This window comes from Acinonyx jubatus, chromosome D2 (genome assembly GCF_027475565.1).
Source record: "Acinonyx jubatus isolate Ajub_Pintada_27869175 chromosome D2, VMU_Ajub_asm_v1.0, whole genome shotgun sequence".
Classification (NCBI taxonomy): domain Eukaryota; kingdom Metazoa; phylum Chordata; class Mammalia; order Carnivora; family Felidae; genus Acinonyx; species Acinonyx jubatus.
In genome coordinates this window covers 79,685,719-79,706,076 of record NC_069393.1, presented here as the reverse complement: position 1 = coordinate 79,706,076, position 20,358 = coordinate 79,685,719, and the positions used below count along the sequence as shown (strand labels likewise).

Here is a 20,358-nt window from a genome sequence, read left to right as displayed (position 1 = left end):
GGTCTCTTGGTATGTAGGGTTGACACCAGATCAGCCTACATTATTCTCAGGCCCAAGTCTCTTGCCCTTCCAACTCTGCAGCATGGCTGCTTAGAGAGACCAGAGAAGGCAGGCAGCCTTCCAAAAGCAATTGAAATTCGATAAACGGTCACTGTTTTTCTTGGATCCCATACATGCCCAGATATAAAGCATGGTTTCCCCCGCAGAAATTATCCATCAGAAAGCTTGGTTGACTACTGACCTATTCATCTCTCGATCATGTCTTTTGACTCTCACAGTCCTGTCGGAAAGGTACATCGGGCCTCGGGAGCCTCTATCAGTGCTGTTTAGGAGCCTGGTTGAGGCTGATGGACGAGATTGGGTTTATGAAAAGACCGGGACGTTTGTCGTATGTTTAATTACTGTTCCTAGGGTGTGACTTCATGCCTCCACCTTTTGTTGTTGTTGTTGTTGTTGTTGTTGTTGTTGTTGTTCTGGTAAAGGATCCTTGAAAAGATCACTTTGACAAGCAACAGGATAAATGATCAGCTTCTGGAGATCCTGAGTATATACCCTCTGAGCAAATAGAAAAAAGTAAAATCAGAAGACTCACTGTTGGAGGAATGGGTACTTGAACCTAAGAATAAGATTTCCAGTGACAACATCACAACAGAGTAAAAAGGTCAGCATCAACATGAGCTAGAAATACAGAGGATGGGCTGCAGGAAACAGACTTTTTGTAATCACTTTATTGAGGTGTGGTTGACATACACGAAGCTGTAGGTATTTAATGTGTACAACTTGACGAGCTTGGAGATGAGTGTACATCCGTCACCACAATTGATGCCATAAACACATTCATCGCCTCTAAAAGGTCATACCTCTCTTCATGTGTGTGCATGTGTGTGTGTGTGTGTGTGTGCGTGTGTATGAGAGAGAGAACGAACACTTAGCATTAGGATCTACCCTCTTGGCAAAATTTTATATTAACTAGAGACTCTGCTGTATAGTAGATTTCTAGGACTAATTTTTCACAATGAAAACTTTGTACTCTTCAACTAATACCTCCTCACGTCTCCCCACACCTCCCTGCTGCCCCTGGCAACCACCGTTCTACTCTCTGCTTCTGTCAGTTTGACTTTTTAGATTCCACCTGTAAGTGAGATCATGCCGTGTTGGTCTTTCTGTGTCTGACTTCTTTACTTAGCATTATGTCCTCCAGGTTTATCCAGGCTGTCTCAAAGGGCAGGATTTCCTTATTTTTTAAGGCTGAGTAATCTTCAGTTGTATGCATATACCACATTTTCTTTATCCATTCATCCATCAGTGGACACAGGTTGGTTCCATGTCTTGGCCATTGTGAATAATGTTGCAGTGAACATGGGAGTTTAGATATTTCTTCAAGATCCTGATTTCAATTCCTTTGGATGTATACCTAGGAGCAGGACTACTGGCGATATGGTAGTTCTGTTTTTAGTTGTTTGCAGAATTTGCACACTGTCTTCTGCAAAGGCTGTATCTGTTTACATTCTTACAACGTATGGTATAAAGGTATGAAGGTTCCCTTTTCTCAGCATCCTTGCCAACGCTTGTTATCTTTCATGTTTTTAGTAACAGCCATCCTAACTGGTGCGAGGTGATAGCTCATTGTGGTTTTGACTTGTATTTTCCTGATAATCAGTGATGTTGAGTGTCTTTTCCTGTAACTGTTGGCTATTTGCACGTCTTCTTTGAAGAAATGTCTATTCAGTTCCTTTGCCCATCTTTTCATCTGGTCACTTGGGATTTTTTTGCTACTGAGTTGTAGAAGTTCCCTATATGTTTTATATATTCACCTTTTGTCAGATGTATGGGTTGCAGATATTTTCTCCCATTCTGTAGGTCGTCTCACATTTTGTTGATTTTTTCCCTTCACCATTCAGAAGCCTCTCAGTTTGATGTGGCCCCACTTTCTTTTTGCTTTTGTTGCCTGTGCTTTTGGCATCCTGCCCAAGAGATCTTTGCCAAGACCAACGTCAGGAAGGTTTTCCTCTATGTTTTCTTCTTACCTTTTTATAGTTTCAAGTCTTACACTGAAGTCATTCCTCTGTTCTGAGTTCATTTTTGTGTCTGGTATTATTAGATAAGGGTCCCGTTTATTCTTTTGCATGTGTATGACCAGTTTTCCCAGCGCCATTTATTAAAGAGACTGTCCTTACCCCGTTGTGTATTCTTGGCACCTTGGTCAAAGATCAGTTGACCAAAGACCTTAAGGCCAAAGAGAAATGTAAACAAGCTGGGAGTATTGTTTCACGATATAGGAGAGTAAAAGAAAAAAGTAATATCTCTTAATTAAAATGTGACTTTTCAATATTTCTCATCAAGTTAACCGACAGTATGTTCTATGACTCTTGACCCCATCATCCACGTTGCTCCAAATGTGCACATTCAAACTGGCCATCACCTTTCCTGTGCGATTTTCTCTTTGGGAAAGTGGCAGCTCTCCTTACGTGTGCAGTGGCTTCTATAGCCTCTCGTGATTTTACAGTCGTTGCGCTGACCAGACACCTGGTTTTCTAAGCCAGGCAGCCCATTGGCATTTGGGACGTTAAATCCCAAACCCACCCTACCCTAGAAGACCCAGTTTTGTGTTCTGGGTCCAGATTCCCCAGCAGTGATCCGGTTCTCTTTTAGAAAATGTTTCATACTTGTTTAAATACCACTTGTATACCTTTGCTTGATTCCCTGTCCTATTTTACCCACTTTATTTCGTATTCATATATCTAACTTACCTCTTTGTTTTAAATCATTGTGGACACCCGTCTCTTTCTCTGTCTTCCTCCCTTTTTGTTCTTAACCTTCTGTACACCCCAGGCTAACCCTCATCCTTGTGACCCTGTTTACAAGCTCATGTGTCTGAAACTGCTCAGAGATCTGTTTATACACACACACATACAGCCATATATACATATAGAAATCTTTGGGGCACCTGGGTGGCTCAGTCGGTTAAGCAGCCGACTTCGGCTCAGGTCATGATCTCGCGGTCCGTGAGTTCGAGCCCCATCTCGGGCTCTGTCCTGACAGCTCAGAGCCTGGAGCCTGCTACCGATTCTCTGTCTCCCTCTCTGTCTGCCCCTCTCCTGCTTGCTCTCTGTCTCGCTCTCTCTGTCTCTCTCTCTCTCTCTCTCAAAACTAATAAACATTAAAAAAATTTTTTTAATATGTGTAGAAATCTCTTTTTGCCCTATAAGGAAAACTAACTCATCAATTCACACATTCAAATTGCAACAGTGTTTGGTTTTTTGTTTTTGTTTTTGTTTTTAACGTGGCCACATTTCTTAGGAGATAAGTTACTTAATAATAGTAAGAACGACAGAACCTATATAGCATCAAAACAGCATCATGGCAGAGTGATATCAACCCTGCCTACCCAGTTCCAGGGGCTTAGCATCTGCTGCAAACTGCTGGTCTCCTGTATCCTGGTGTTCTGAGGCAGGGAGAGAAGAACAAAGCCATCTTATCATAACCTCATTTGGTCACCCTCTCCATACACGGCAGTAGCACTGAACCCCTTATCCACCTACGTCTGGGATCACCTGGGCTGCACGTGAGTGCGTATCATGGCGCTTGCCCTGTTACCCGTGTGCACCTGCCTGTCGCTCCCCTCAGCAGTGTGGGGGAGAAGGGGTCTTCTTCTGCCCTGTGTCCTCAAGGCCCGCGCAGGGCCCAGTGCCTGTGAGGCCTCGATACACCTGAGAGCACCGGAGGGGGCAGGCTGAGCCCTGCCCTCAGACGGCCCCGCCGTCTGGCTTTAGGCAACATACTTAACCTCTTCAGTCCTAGTTTTCTTGTCCATAAAATGGGAAAATGAGACCTCCGTCGTAGGATCCCTGGTAGGATTGAGTTATGGAGTTCGGCTCCTGGTCCCCCCCTCTCAGAGGAGGGACCAGTCTGCTTAGAACAACAGCCCCCTGGCCCCTCTCGCTCTCCCGTTTCCTTCATCACGTTGCCCTCCACTGGACTTCAGGCGCGTTCATTTGTTTGCTTTTCTTTCTTCTTGCAATTTGAAAGCAAGCAGAAGTCTTGTCCTCATGGGGCCAACACTGTACCCCCAGTGCCTGGCAGATAGTAAGTACCGGATAAATCTGTGTACGATTGAAGTCTGCCACATGACGGGAGATGGGTGGATGGGTGGGTGGGTGGACGGACGGACGGACGGACGGACAGCTGGGTTGGTAGGCAGGTAGGATGGATGGGAGGGAAGAATGAAGGAGAGACAAAGCCAGACAGCCAAGTAATAAGTAGATAGGGCCCACTGCATATATGCAGACAACCGTTGAGTTGTTGATATTTTAGACGACGGTTTTTCCCAGCTGCTTTGATTAATTAGATCCAGGTATTTTGATCAAAGCGCCATCGAATAGGATTAATTTAAGTGCGAAGTACGGGTCAACGCCGAGACTCATCCTTACCATCCCCCGACCTCCAGTAAATAGATGAAAAAGAGGAAGAAGGAAGAAGGTGGGTAGCGGGCAGAGGCTGGGTATGTCAGTGGCGCAACCACACTGTGGGTGGAAGGGGGCCTCTGGGGTGGGTGCTGTAAGAACAACGTGATGTGGTGGCTCAGCCGGTCAAAAGTCCAACTCGATTTCAGCTCAGGTCATGATCTCACCGTTTGGGAGATCGAGCCCCACGTCCAGCTCTGTGCCGACAGCACGGAGCCCGCTTGGGATTCTCTCTCCTCTCTCTCTCTCTCTCTCTCTCTCTCTCTCTCTCAACCCCCCCCCCTCCTGCCCCTCCCCCACATTCCCTCTCTCTCAAAATGAAGAAACTTTAAAAAAAAAACAGGAACGTGATACTGTTGAGCCAGAGACCTTGCCTTGTTCCATGACAGAGAAGTGTGTCCAGTTCGGGATAATGCCTTTCAAAGGGAGTTTGGAGAGGCCGCTCCACATGGTTTTTGAAAAACAGAGAAAGGGAAAATGGGAGTTTCCCCCGGTAGCTTCCTGTGGAGGTCCACGTCTGAACCCAGTGTTGATCGCCGCTGTTGCGAGGGTCTGTTGTTTCTTTGCTTTGTTTTGTTGGGTTTTAGTGAGATGCTAATCACGTCTGCTCTTGGCTGATGAAAAGGAATCAGCTACAGGTTAAAGAAAGAGACGTGTTTAGGGGCGCCTGGGTGGCTCAGTCAGGTAAGCATCCGACTCTCGGTTTTGGCTCAGGTCATGTTCTCGCAGTTTCGCGGGTTTGAGCCCCGCATCAGGCTCTGTGCTGACAGCGGCGAGCCTGCTTGGGATTCTCTCTCCTCCCACCCCGTCTCTCTCTGCCCCTCCCCCACTCACGCTGTCTCTGTTTCTCTGAAAATAAATAAATTTGTAAAAATCAAAAAATAAAAGAGACGTTTCTAGAAATAACATCTTCTGCTTCTTTGCTTCTGTTTCAGGTGCTAAACCGGCCCCTGGGATCTGCTTTGAGAGAGTCAACTCCGCAGGGGACCCTTACGGCAACTGTGGCAAAGACTTCAAGAGTTCCTTTGCCAAATGCGAGATGAGGTACGGAAGCTGCGGCCGGACCACGCCATCACTCTGAACTTCCTCCGTCGCCAAGGGCTGCTCCCAAACTTTCCCTCTTTGGGACTCTCTGTTCTTGCCCTTCCAGAGATGCTAAATGCGGGAAAATCCAGTGTCAAGGAGGCGCCAGCCGGCCCGTCATCGGTACCAATGCCGTTTCCATCGAAACGAATATCCCGCTGCAGGAAGGAGGGCGGATTCTGTGCCGTGGGACCCACGTGTACTTGGGCAATGACATGCCGGACCCCGGGCTTGTGCTTGCGGGCACAAAGTGTGCGGACGGAAAAGTAAGACACCGGGGCTCTCTTGCATCATAAATATAAGTCTGGAGGGGGGCCCGTTGAGAAGCGTCCTATCCAGGAACCCACTTAGGAGGTTGGTTTGTTTTCCTAAATCCACTCCTTCCTGCAACTTTGTCTCTGGCATCCAGTTCTTTGCACCTAGAAGGAAGCGTTAATAAATCCTGGATCCTGGCCAGACCATGGAGATGCAGATTTGGGAAAATCAAGCCTGGTTTCTCAGCCTTTAGGTGTGAAGAAGTCATTTCTGCACTCTGGGTGTCATGAGTATTTCCAGCCAGGAAATTACTTTGGAAGGAAACGCAGTAGCGTATTACGTTGTTTTTGGAAACGTGGGTTTGGTTTCTGGCACAGCGAGGGCTTGTTCTCACCTGGACAGAACAGGAAGTCACGTGTATTTTCAGAGACCCCCAACGAGAGACTAGGAGAGGGGAAGAGATAGGATCAGCTTGAAGCCAAAGAGAGTTCTTTCAGAGACCAAGGGGAAGGTAGACTGAGATATCTGGGGGGTTAGAAATAAAGTCAAAAATGAAAAAAAAAAAAGTGAAATGGAGATTTTAACATGCTGCCATGTTGATTTTTCTCACCAAACTTTCTCATCAGGCTAAATGAAAGCAAGTTAATACAGCATGGTAGGAAAGGAGATTAATCAACCCCCACAAGTTTTTTAAGGGACCATGGGGAAGGGGAAGGAAAAAAAAGTTAGGGAGAGAGCCAAACCATAAGAGACTCTTAAAAACTGAGAATAAACTGAGGGTTGATTGGGGGGGGGGGGGTGGTGGGAGGGGGAGGGGAGGGAGGGTGATGGGCATTGAGGAGGGCACCTGTTGGGATGAGCACTGGGTGTTGTATGGAAACCAATTTGACAATAAATTTCATATTTAAAAAAAATTTTTTTAAATAAATAAAAATGAAAATAACAAAAATATGAAAAAAAAAGGATCCCATCTTCAAAACGATGATGAAATGAACTCACACAGAGGCCACATAGTAGAATAGAAAGATATGGATTCAGCCCCTTGAGCAGAGTCCCTAGGGCAAGAATTCTGTATACTCACCCCCTTTCCGCCATCTACTCTGACCCATAAGTGCTTCATCTCTAAGGAAATGGGATGATCCAGGAAACACAACGTACATTCCAGGGTCTCCTTAACCACACACGTTAGCTTATATTCTGGCCTTGACCCTGGATAGGATCAAGTTGATTTTTGAAACTATAGCCTGAACAGCCCGAGCCAGGTACATCTGAACCCTGAAATTCCAAGGACTCAATTCATCAATGAGTGTTTTTCTCCATGTACAAAAATAAATGTGTTTTGCTCTTTATTTCTGCAGAACACGGGTTCTTTGAAAGCCACGCTTGCCTTTGCTCATGGGTTGGGAGGAGATTTTGACCAGGGTCCTGCTGTGTCCTTTGTAACTTCAGACGATTTCTTGTCTCGGCTGGAATGTGACCGTCCCCTTGGCCAGGTTTCCCACCAGCCTTTGGAGCTGCTTAAAGCCGACACTTTTGTCAAAGGGTGTCGCTTGAGTGCCTTCCACAAGCTGTTGGGGTCAGATGGTGAACTTCCCATAGGAAGGCTGTGCTTGATTAAATCTGCTTCTGGAATCTAAAACTTAGACTTCTCTTCCTCTGACTCCACCAATTTGTAACATCTTATGGGAGATAAAGGGCCTGCTCCTTTGAGTCTGGTGTATATTATGCACCTTTAAAATGAGACTAAACTCTTGCAACCAACCCAGTGTCATTCAGCAAATTACTGCCTATGCAAAGTTTAATAAACACAAGGGAACTGCCTGTTTTCCTCTGCTGAGCATTTCTGTTGATGGTTTATGTCATCGATGATAGTACTTGTCAGTCAGTAATTTGGAAAAGTTCCCATATTTCGATATCGCCTTCAAAAGGTCCTTGGACCTTGGATTTCTTGGAGTCTCTGAGTCTGCACAGGCCCTAGGTTAAGGGCTGGTGCATTTCTCCCATCCTGTATCTTTCAACGGAAGGGGCCATTGAGGGGGAGGGGAGGCGACGGACACTGTAACTCACACGTCTCACTGCAAGCCCTAAACAAAAACCCTGAGAAAATCAGTTATCGTAATCTCATAATTGACTGAAACCGTATAAAAGTGCCACGCTGACCCTGAGTCACGTTGACCTGAGTCTTGAAACGTGCTGAGTTTGGAGGCAGGCATCAGACTCCAGGTCAGAGTCAAATGGAAAGCCCGTCCTTGTGCTACGGCCGTGTTCACTGAAGGGAGAGGGTCTTCCGCGAGCTTTCCTTGCCTTCTCTTTTTAAATCACAGATACGTGCCTGTGCATGTGATCGGAAAAGGGCTGAGAAATTTACCGTGTTTTTCTCCTCCTGCAGATCTGCCTCAATCGTCGATGTCAAAACATAAGTGTCTTCGGCGTTCATGAATGTGCCAAGCAGTGCCACAGCAGAGGGGTGAGTGGGCTGAACTGCCTTTTTATAGCCAGTCCACATTAAGCACTCAATCATTCATTTTAAAGGACTCTGCAATCCCTATTTTTTTAACTTCTAAGAAATACAGCAGTCACCTCGATCTTGTCTTCTAAAGATACTAATTTTCTTTGCCCTTTACATAGCATAAGAAATGTGACTTTTATTTAACAAAGAGAATCAGACTGAGCAGTAATGATCTTTTAAATGAACATCCTGTGATTTTTTTTTTAAAAAAGGACTTTGTCATCTTCAAAGGGATTTTAAAACTAACCTTCCTTCGTGAAGGATTTTGCTTTAACGTTTCAAGCAGAGCTGTCCTCCTTTCAACCACGATTCAGAATATGTGTCTGAACTGAAATACTTCCAGAAGGAATTAAGACCAAGAAGACAGAACATACTGACCACATGTTCTTGAAATCACGTACAGTGTGCATTTCAACTCAAGAAGGCTGTTAGTTCAGCTCAGAGAGTTTTTTAGGAGAGAAGAGGACGCTAATTGTTTCAAACATAATTTATTTTTCCTGATGGGCTTAATTATTTCCCAGGGAACCCTATTAATCTTGATTAGCCACGCCAGTGGTTCATTTGTTTTTCTGAAACCTTTTCTGCAGAAATCATGCTCCCAATTCTATTTTTAAAACTTGCACACACTCGCCAGTGATCCTAACACAGAATTATGGGGGTTTTCGTGAAATTACTATTGTGTTGGAACCGGAAAGGATCGTGATGCCATTTCAGATGGGTTTGCTGACCGTCAGTGTAAAAGGAAGTCCTTTTATGTCTTCGTGGGATCAGAGATTTCTTTCTAATGGCTGTGAGAGATGATCTGGTACAGCTTTGTTATCTTACTGATGAAGACGCCCAGACCCAGGTGGCAAGAGTGCATGTCCAAGCTTACATGACCGGTTCGTAGTAACGCCAGGGCGGGGTCCCTGGACTCCTTGCTTCGCAACAGCCCTGGGGGCCCATCCATCTGGAGAGGAAAGGCCCATATTTTCTGGGTAGGCGGAGTAGCCGCCATGACTTGGTGACGAATAACTTGACTATGGTCCTTCCCCTAGTGAGGCCAGGCTCACCAGCAGCGCCTCCCAGTGGGGTGTCCCGGTTTCAGTCTCTCTAGCACAAGCTGCAAACAGGGCACACGACTCTGGTTTGCGTTGGGAGACTGTGCGAAACGGTGTGGCCAGGACGGTGCCTGAATCCTGGTGGGTGTTACGTCAGCAGCGGCATCGCTGAGGAACAGGCGACACTCGGTAATCTGTGCTCTGACTCGGCACAGGCCGTGCCCCTCAGTAGTTAATTCCGCATGGCTTCAGCTTATCAGGAATATACTTTCCAGCTTCTCGAGGGTTATCTTGACTGTCGGTCTTATTTTAAGCAATTGGGGCAGGTGGTTGATTCATCACAAAAAAAAAAAAAAAATCAGTGCAAAGCAGGGGAACATTACAAATAAGACATACACTGCAAGCATTTTATTTTTGCCTTAAAATATTAAAATATGCACTTGGCCCCTCCAGCAGTGTTTTGATGCAGGACTGAGGCCTTCGGGGCGTGTGCACCCCAGTAGCTCCGCACTGACCTCCTTCTATAAACCACCCAAAGCGCATCATCTACGACGTAAAGTCTGTTTCCCTAAGCGGAAGAGAAACTCGGACCCTCAGAAGCCATCTGAGCTCAGAACCCTTCCGGCCTGCGCCGCGATTCCCAGCCGTTCCCAATTGTCCCACCCGTTCCAAACTGGTCAGAAATTCTTTGTAGCCACTTGCCTGTATCCCGTGTTCCCAAAGCATGCACTCCAAGTCTCTAGAAATAGTATCCTCTTGGGTTCATGCTCCTATTCCGCGGGTTCATGCAGTGGCTCGGTGAGTTCCATGTGTGATAGCAGCAAGTCGAACAGCCAGGGCGGGATGGGGACCAGCCTCCATCGGTCACCCTTGCTAACCAGGAGAGCCGGAGCTGGCTCCTCCCTGGAGTGCTCTGGTCTCCAAGCTAGGCTACTCGTTCAGGGGCCCCCCACCCAGAGCAACGCCCGCCCTCCCGCTTTCTCGGGCACCCCTTTCCCGACGGGCGAGGGCCACCCTCTCATGTCACGAGGACACCAGCTTTTGGTAGACCGTGCCCAGTGCTCATTCACAGCCGGGCGCCAAGGAGGAGCCGCTGGGAGCCTGCGAGACGGAGGTGGGCGTTTCGGGCACGAGATGTCCGAGCAGGTCACCAGCCTCTCTGAGCCTGCTGTCCGAAGGAAGCGGGGCTGTGCCCAACAGCTCAGGTTCCGCACCCCTGCAGCAGGGTCACTCCTCACCACGGAGGGGGCTCCTCATCATGGTCAGATGGGGAGGAGGGGGGAGTGCTGCACTGCAAAAGAGGGACACGGCAATTGACTGGGACAGAGAGGGGTGGACGTAGCAGATGAACCCCAATGACCTCCATCCTCCCCCCACCAGGCAGGTCATGTTTTATCTGCAGCCTCGGACTCTGGTCTCACCTGTGCTGCGTTTGGGGCTTAGGCTCGCAGCGACATTTCTGCCCCCGGCTGTATCGGGGCTGATGGGGACTCTGACCACAGGGCCTTTGCTTCGGTGCAGCAGCCGATCAGGGCTCGGAGACTGACCGCCGCCCCGTGTGCCGGCTGGGTCCTAATGCTGCTTCCCTCTCGCTGTCCTTCTCCCCTGCTGCCCGGACAGGTGTGTAACAACAGGAAGAACTGCCATTGCGAGGCCCACTGGGCGCCTCCCTTCTGCGACAAGGTTGGCTTTGGGGGAAGCACAGACAGCGGCCCCATCCGGCAGGCAGGTGAGTGGGGCCAGGGCGTCCCTGGGAGTGGGCGCCGAGCCAGTGGGGGGTGGGGGCAGTGGAAAGCCAGGCGGGGATCCTCCCGACTGAGACGGAAGGGCTTGGTCAAGGCCAGCCTCTCCCTCCCAAGAGAGGTGTGAAGGGGCCAGGCGGTGTGGAGGCGACTGTCCCTTAAAGCCCTTCCTAGAGAGACGCCTCCCCTCAGTGAAGGCTAACGGTCCCCGGCCCCGCTCCCCGCAGCAGCAGTAGTAAAAGCAACCGCTTCTATTTATTGAGTTGTCAGGGGCAAGCCCGGGAGCGGGGCGTTTTACGTGCATGACCTCCTCGAATCCCTGCCTGACCCTGAGGGCAGAGTTCACATAAAGGACTTGAGGCTCAGGGGAGTCACTCACCCGCAGTCACTTACCCAGCATCACACACCTATCACGGAGACCACGCCCGTCTCCCCCTTAAAAAGTTCATCGTGGCCGTGCTCGACGCCCCAGTTCTTTTCTCCCCGGATGACCTTGGGAAATGTCCTTCGGGGCATTGCTGTTTTGTCTGAGCACTTGTCAGGCAGTGAAGAGGCAAGTCTGAACAGTGTCCTTTGTGACGAGAAAGGAACCGGGGGTCCACAGGGCCCGCACCCCCCGAGCCCACTTGTGCTGACTCGCCTGAGCCCCAGGCCCCCCCAGATGGTGGCCGATGCGGCGACAGCAGACGTCACGTGTCCTCAAGTCCTGCTGTGACCGGCAGTGGCGTCACCGTAGTCCCCCGGACGACAGACAGGACCGTGCGCTGCAGCCCGGGCAGCCAGTGCGGTGCTCGCCGTCGGCTCGCTCGGCCCGGGAGCTGCCAGTGGGTACATCTGTGGGGACGGTGTCGCGAGGAGGGGCCGTGAGTTCCTGTCCTCCTTCGGCTTAAATACGGGTGTGTCTCCGGCCCTGCAGCAGCTACAGAAAGGCCCAGAAAGTCTTGGCCTCCAGTGAGCATCCCTCCCAGGGGCAGGAAACTGGGGCCCGGCCCCGTGTCCCCGGCCCTCGCCGAACCTCTCTGCCCTGACCGCGGCGTTCCGGCTGCCCCGCGTCCACGTTCTAACGTGGCGTTGACGTGTGTCGTGCAAAACCAGCGGGGTGCCAGTCTTCTCATCCGACGGGGCACTGCCCGCCCCCCCCCCCCCCCCCCGCGGCAGGCCAGCGGATGGCACCTGGAGGGGGTTGCAGAGGACGGGCCGGAACGCTCTGGGTCTGTCTGCAGTGTCAACACGCACGACCCGTGGGTCTCGGGTCTGGGGGCTTCACAAAAGCTGGGGGTTCACGGCCGTCCGCTGTTCCCCGTGGCAAGTAAGCAAACCTCAATGATCCATCGGCACGGGTGGGGCGGTGAGTCCACCCACTGCCGCCGTCCCTTCATGAAAGGACATCTAAACACCCAGCCCAGAGGCAGGTGCGGGGCGCCATGTCCCAGGCCCCCCTGCCCCCACGGCCCGCCAGCCTGCCGTGGCCCGGTGTTCACGTGGCAAGTGCTTCCGGGACACCTGCCGTGCACCTGCCGCTCTTCCGGGGTCCAGCGTGGCCTGGTGAGCGCCGCGATGGGCAGGGGGACCGTGGGACTCAGGGCCGACGCGGGGAGACGCGGGGGGCGGCCGCGAGGACACAGTGCTTGCACCGGATGAGGGGACCGGGGTGGGGGGCGGGGGTGGGGGCGGCGGGGGAGGGCCTGGGCAGGGACGTCACCGGTGCAGCCATCACCAGCAGCCTCAGGCGACTGTGGCCTGCTGTGGGAAGCACATCCTGACTGTCGCTGGTGGGGACACAGGGACGAATGAACCCACATCTGCGGCTCTCAAGGAAGCCACAGAGCAGTGGGAGCGGCAAGCGACTGTCGCAGGTCCCGACTGCTCTCCACATTGGCAGGCAGAGCCCTCTCCGGGCAGCCCCCGACACGGCTGTGCTCAGAAACCAGCCTCAAAGTCTGGTTTTTCCTTCTCTCCTGCACCCTCCAGGGACCTCGGTGTCTTTGTACTGAACAAAATGGGAGCCAATCACAGGAAGGGGGATGTTTCCTTAGAGAAAATAAGCAGCCACTCCCGGAGAGAGAGAGAGGGTTGCCTCCAAACGCTGTATTTCGAGGCTCTAGCGAACATAACAAACAAAAATCTAACAAAACCAAACCTGTGGGTGTTTCCTTTCAGCGAGGAGTTTGGGTGAGGTTTGTTTTTTCTTATTTATTTAGTCACTTAGTTAGTTAGTTAGTTAGTTAGTTGTGAGAGAGAGAGAGAGACAGCGAGAGAGGGGGACAGAGGATCCAAGCGGGCTCTGCGTTGTCAGCACAGAGCCCGACGCGGGGCTCAAACTCACAAACTGTGAGATCGCGACCTGAGCCGAAGTCGGACGCTTCGCCGACTGAGCCACCCAGGCGCCCCTTGTCTTCACCTTCCAGCTTGACAATGTCCTGAAATAAAGTCTTGGTCTAAAAAAAAAATACAAGGAAACAAAACAGAAACACAGACTTCAGCGCTAAGGAATGACAGAAGAGAGCCCGGAGGGGCACATTTGTGATGGGGGCTGGGAAGGTCACGGTTGGGGACGTGCGGGTTCCCTGCCACCCCTCTGGGGCCCCCCTCCCTGCTGGGGGTGGGCGGGGCTGTGTGATCAGGGCTGCGGTCCCACCTGCCAGGCTAGACTCCTGTTGTCAGAAATGAAGGAGGGTGACACGGACAGAACCTCAGGAGTGACCTTTGAAGTAAGACTAATTTGTCAGCACATCATTCAGGGACTCACTCCGATGCTGTGCCTTCCTTCAAAGCTCGCGTTGCCGTAAATGTCACGATCTGACACTTCCCATATCTCATTCTCCCTGCCTCTTTCCCTGAGTGCAATCAATGCGTTTTGTTTCAGACAACCAAGGTTTGACCATAGGAGTCCTGGTGACGATCCTGTGTCTTCTCGCTGCTGGATTTGTAGTTTATCTGAAAAGGAAGACGCTAATACGCCTGCTGTTTACAGATAAAAAAACCACCATCGAAAAGCTAAGGTATCTTGGCGATGGGTCCTCTTTTCCAGAAATGGCATTTGAAAGAACATGCAACCAACCTTCTTTGCACTCTGTTTTCCTTAGCAAAGAAGAGGTCAGATGTTCAGATAGTGAAGCTGTTGTTTGGGGTTTTTTTTTTTAAATCTCTGCCAGACCAGCTGCCTCCCTTCCTTTGCCTTCAACGATTTGCTGCTTTTTATATAAATAAGCAAGGTGTTAATGAGTCCCACTGTATTGTTTCCCACCCTTACCTCAGTAATGTTTACAAGACATGGGATGTTAAAATATTTTCATCAGCCGGGGTAGCTTTTGACCCAAATATATTCAAAGGCATTATTGTGAAATGCCAGCTTTCTATAAAATGTCTCCCAGGTGTCACAAAGCCATGTATGTGCAGATTGCAAGAACTAATTTAACAGAATAGTGGCTTTGGGGGACAGGGGGCGGGTGGGGGCGGGGATCAATATTTATTTCTTAATCCTGCGAGAATGTTTAGATAATTTGTCCTTTGCGTGTTTTCCACACTGAGTTAAAGTAAGTAAGTTGTTTTTTGAGACTGGGAACCAAATAGAAAAATAGTTAAGTCAACCCAGGGAGAAAAGCTCTGGTTTACGCTTAACGGGACTGCTCACAGGTGTGTGCGCCCTTCTCGGCCATCGCGTGGCTCGAACCCTGGCCAGGCTCACCTCAGCCACCTCAGCAAAGGCCTGATGAGGAAGCCACCACATTCCAACATGTCGAAGGTAAGTTGTAAACAGACATGAGAGGTCGGTGTGCACAGTGAGAGACCTGTATCTCACTGTTTTTCAACAAGAGCTTGAGCGGGAATCGATCCCAGAGAATCTATAGATAGATCGGCAGCGGGAACAGTTCCCTGAAATGCAGCGTGCACACACTGAGTTCCACAAAAGCTTGGTGAGGTGATGGTCAAGGGCCGGAAGGAGGCCCGCTGTGCCCCATGGATGCCCCACTAGATCCCCCACTAGATCCTTTAGGGGCAGGGACCCCTGTGTGATGTGTGTGCCACATTGTGAGCCATGATCCGTCCAATCGCCCAGACGAGCCCACCGGCTCTGCCTCCCAAGGAGGTTCCCAGTCTTCCTCTTCCTGGGTCCTCCTCTTCCTCCGGTTTCAGATGCCGCTGGGGAGGTTTGGGTGAACTTCTTTGGCCCTGTACCTCCCAGTGCATTTCTAGGAGTTATGCTGAGCCTGTGGACGGACCCCATTTGCTCCAGCTCCGGGCTGTGGACACCCTGTCGACCCTCTGGTTTCAAAGAACCGGCTCCTTAACCCAGAGTACCCGCCGGCTCCCTCATGAATTACCACCAGACTTCATTCCAATATTTAGTTTTCCCATCAAGTATTTCTGATGACAAATGATTTTAAAAATTAACATCACGGTGGGGCACCCGGGTGGCTCGGTTGAGCATCCGACTTTGGCTCAGGTCACGATCTCGCAGTCTGTGAGTTCGAGCCCCGCGTTGGGCTCTGTGCTGATGCCTCGGAGCCTGGAGCCTGCTTCGGATTCTGTGTCTCCCTCTCTCTCTGCCCCTCCCCTGCTCATGCTCTGTCTGTCTGTCTCTCTCTCTCTGCCAAAAATAAACGTTAAAAAAAATTATTCTTAATTAACGTCACGCATTCAGTAAGCCGTAAATAAACTATCTGATCTCCCATGTCTTACCTGATCTACAAGTGTGGAGGATTGGGCTCCAAAGAGGAAGCTGTCATTCCTAACAGGCTTTACCACCTCTGAGCCCCAAATTGGGACTTGAGCAAGAACAGCTAGCTTTACCCGAGAGAGCCAAAAAAGCAGCTTAATTTTGAGGAGCCAAAAATAGGAAACGACCCAAATTTCCATCAACAGGTAAAAGGATAAACAAACTTTGGTATATTTACACAATGGAATGCTATTCAGCAGTAAGAAAAAGCGGACTATTAATATACACAACATGAATCTCAAGATAATTATGCCAAGTAAAAGAAGCCTGACAGAGTACCTACCCCCTAACTCCATTTGTGAGACATTCTAGAAAATGCAAACTATTTTATGAGGACAGAAAGCATATCAGTAGTTGCAAGGGAGGGCAGCGGGGGATGGGGGACGGCTTTACGCTCACTATTTTGCACATCGTGATGGTTTCATCGGTGTGGACACGTGTCACCGTTTTCCACGTTGTCCGGTTTCAGTATGTGCCGTTAGCCATATGTCCATGGATCCTTAAAAAAGCCGTTTTTTAAAACGAGAGAAAGGAAGAAAAGAGGCGGGGCCTGAGGCACACGGCCCACACTGCATCTGCTCGGGTCTGCCCTGAAAGCAGGGGCACCGTGTACGACATCATGATGCTCCAGGTGTGGGCCCCTCGCCTCAGCTTCCACAGGCTTCCATCCTCCTTGCCGGGGGCTTCCTCGGTTCTCCCTGAGCTTTGAAGGCATCCTTACGCCTCGCTGAACAACTCCTTCATCGCTTCCAAGAGATCTAGGGTGTGTCCTCAAACTCATTAGCGCTTCCTTAGTTGCCTTGCGCCTATCTGTTAACGAATGAAACCAGTTTTTACAGTTCACGTAGAAATCGATCCTGCTAGTCCACGCTGGGGAGGAGGGGTGCTTCTGCTACAATTGTGAAGTTTAAACAAATGATGATAGACTCCCTCTCGTGCAGTGGCACCGCCGGCCCCTTCAGCTATAGCGGACCAGTCAGCCCCCCTGTCTCCTAAGGAGGCGAGACCCGTGACACCATGGCTTTTGCTCCGTCCCTGCAGGACAACGCCAGGAGGTGGCCACAGTGTCAGAATCTTGACATCAGCGGACCCCTCAGAGCCCTCGACGCCCCTCTGCCCAGTTCGCCTCAGCGAGTGCTCCCGCCTCTCCAGAAGGCTCCCCGTGCACCCCTCGTCCCCGCCAGACCCCTGCCGGCCAACCCTGCTCTTCGGCAGGCCCAGGTATGCCTTCCGCCGCTGCTGTGATGGATGCCATTCAAATCCAGACCCTGCCACTTGCCCACGTCTAGTTGCTTAACTTGCCGGGGCCGTTACGAATCAGAGATAATTCAGCTCCTCAGATGGTTGAGAGATAAAGCATTTAGTGCTTGATGTATAGTCCTGATGCAACACGTACTCGTTTCCTTAGAATATTTTTCTGTTCAGAACGGTAAGGGTCCCCGTGCAACTTACCACCTACACCGTGACGCTTTTGAGAATGGCGGGGCCACTGCTAATAGGCCTGGACAATGAAATGAAGATGATCACTTTAGGAATATTAATGGGCATCCCTTCTTACCCTTTTTCATTTTCTTTTTTTTTTAAGTTTATTTATTCATTTAGAGAGAGAGGAGTGGGAGATTGTGAGCAGGGAAGGGACAGAGAGAGGGGGAGAGAGAATCACAAGCAGGCTCCGCATGGACAGCACGGGGCTCGATCTCACGAACCATGAGATCATAATCTAAGTCGAAATCAAGAGTCAGTCATTTAACCAACGGAGCCACCCAGGTGCCCCCCCCCATATTTCATTTTCAAAACTATTTGCAAGAATTCACCCACTGAGTTTCTCTGTACCAGATGCAGCATGGTATTAGACCCTCTATATATCAACTCATTTTTATGCTGTTTCAGTAGTAACAGTTTCTGTTTGTTATAACCATGAATAAGACATCATTTAACAATAGAAAACTCGAGGGGGAACAGGTAGTAAAAACAAGCAAATGAAAAACACAGAGAAATAATCCCTGGCAAGTTTTTGCTATCGTCATACTGCTATGATTTCTGTACTGAACTATGATGTGTATTTTGACATAATTTACATTGTGCTCTGTGCACAGTGCTTTATATACTACTTTTTTGCCTTAAAATCATTCCTATTTGCCATGGCATTAAAAATTCTTAGAAATGTTATTTGAACCATAGCACTCTACATGTATAAAGAATACTTTTTTTTTTAAGCACTTGCCGATTAGTGGGCAATTTCAGATATCTCTAAGTTCTGCTGTGATAAATCGCTCTGTTGTGAAGGTCTAGACAGATAAATTTGGGAAACTGTAATTATTCCTTTAGGAGAGATTCCTAAAAGTGAAAATGTTGGGTGGAAAAATGCTATAACCCTTTTAAGCCTCTTAATACAGAAACTAAATATTTTTTCAGGACTACTCTGTATATTTATGTTTCCACATTATTACAGAGACCACGACTTTGCTAGTTCTAAGTATTACCATTTCAAAGCTTTGCCAATTTGATATTTAAAAAAATCTCTTTTTTTTCTGTCTAGTGGTTCCATCACTTACTGAAAGGGGATATTAACATTTTCAACTATAAATGTGTCTCTTCTCAGGCTATCAGTTTTTCCTTCATGTATTTTGAACTTCTGGTGTTTGTGGTAGGCACAGTTAGAATTGTTGTGTTTTCTTGGTGAATGGACCCTTTTATCATTATGTCATGTCCCTCTTTAGTTCTGGTAATTACCTTTGTTCCAAAATCTCCTTTATCTCATACTAATATATCCACTTCAGTTTTCTTTTGATTCGTGTCTGCAAGGTTTATCTTTTCCTCCCTTTCTACTCTTAATGTACCTGTGTCATCTTATTGGAAATGAGTTTCTCAGAGACCACATGTAGTTGGGTCATCCATTCCATCAGTCACTGCCTTTTAACAGATGTTTAGATCATTTACTTTTAATGCAATCATTGATGTTAGAATTTGTCTACCACTTTCATATTGTTCCCTCTGATTTTTGTTTATTGTGCTCCACTTCCCTGAACTCCGATAGATTAGTTGAACATTTTTTAGTATTCTGTGCTGATTTATCTCTAGTTTTCTTTGAGATTTGTCTTCGTATAGTTTTGTCTACGCTTGCCGGAAAGCAGGATTCTCAGCCTCGGCATTGCTGGCATCTGGAGTTGGATACCTCTTTGTTGAATGGGACTGTCCTGTGTGTCGTGGAATGTTTAGCTGCATCTTGGTTTCCATCGACTAGATGGCAGTAGCATGTGTAACCATATCTCCAAATATTGCCAGACGTCCCCAAGGGGACAAAGTCATCTCACTGAAAAACTGCTGTTCTAAAGGTTACACCACATGTGCCTAATTTAATATAGTCTACTGGTGTTAGTACATTATCACTTCAAGTGGAGTGGAAAAACGTTACCTCCTTCAAGGTGTCTTTAGCCTCCTTCCTCCCTTTATCACATCGATGTCTTGCGTGTTGTACATTTAGAACCACTTCAGATACTGTAATTTTGCTTTCGACCATCAAGCAGAAGTTTGGAAACTTAAGAGTGGTCTCCTACATCTGCTTATATATCCACCCTTTCTCTTCTTCCTTCATTCCTGATATTCTGCGTTTCTTTCTACTATCATTTCCTCTCTGTCTGAAAAACTTCTCTTTAGCTATTCTGTTAAAGCAGGTCTGCTGCCGACAAGTTCTTTTGCTTTTCATTCATCCAATGTCTATCTCGCCTTTAATCCTGAAGGACATTTTCACTGGATATAGAATTCTGGGTTGACTATTCTCTCCACAATTGAAAAACGCTGTTCCACCTCCTTCTGGCCTCTGTGGCGATGAGACATCCACCGAAAAGTTCCTCCCACAGTCTCTGTTCCAGGGAAGAGAGGTGGCCACGTATCGTAAGCAGGATTGGAAGGCAGGGCTCTACCATCTCCAAGATGTGGCGCCCAGCTGGGGGGCAGAGGGGATGGCTTTTGCGTGCCCACCTGGAGTGAGAGTAAGGTCAGGTGTGGTCAAAACGTTTCACTCTTACTGGGTCACCCTGTTCCCACCTCTTTGGGCTAGAGACAGCAGGCTTTCCTCGAGCCTCTTTTTGGTCTGGTGCCATTGGCATTTCCAGATTGGGAGCCTCTCCAGAGCCCAGGCCGGGACATAAAAAAGGCAAAACCAAAAACAAGAACTCACTATTGGGTAGTTCTGTGGGTTCTAAGGTCTGTAGGCAGTCCGCTTACTTTTTTCCAGCTTTCAGAGTCTCTGTAAGTTGCTCTGTGGATTTTCTCGAAACTTTCTTGTTGTAATTCACAGGAGGTACAGGAGGTAATTCGCAGGAGGTGCAGGAGGTAATTCGCAGGAGGTGTAGGTTGTAGTGTGCTTATTCCATCTTGTCCAGACCTCATTTCTTTTTGTATTTCTCTGATTACTGCTACACTTGAACTGCTTTTTATACATCTCTTAACCAACAGTGTGCCATTACATTGCTGTCAACAAATAAAACATGAAAAGCCTTGATTTTTCGGCGATTTCTCTGCCATAATGAAAAATCCCACCATG

The 20,358-nt window shown here is 48.8% G+C and overlaps 1 protein-coding gene across 2 annotated transcripts in view; it reads left to right on the top strand.

Annotated features, from left to right (window-relative positions):
• Positions 1-20,358, top strand: part of ADAM12 (ADAM metallopeptidase domain 12) — a 341,670-nt gene that overhangs the window by 302,464 nt on the left and 18,848 nt on the right. For both annotated transcript variants that reach the window (XM_053207586.1, XM_027063359.2), the window contains exons 15-21: positions 5,399-5,507; positions 5,614-5,812; positions 8,191-8,268; positions 10,971-11,079; positions 13,959-14,094; positions 14,729-14,837; positions 16,854-17,033. In XM_053207586.1, coding sequence (XP_053063561.1) covers positions 5,399-5,507; positions 5,614-5,812; positions 8,191-8,268; positions 10,971-11,079; positions 13,959-14,094; positions 14,729-14,837; positions 16,854-17,033 — 920 coding nt within the window. The remainder of the gene's footprint in view (positions 1-5,398; positions 5,508-5,613; positions 5,813-8,190; positions 8,269-10,970; positions 11,080-13,958; positions 14,095-14,728; positions 14,838-16,853; positions 17,034-20,358) is intronic.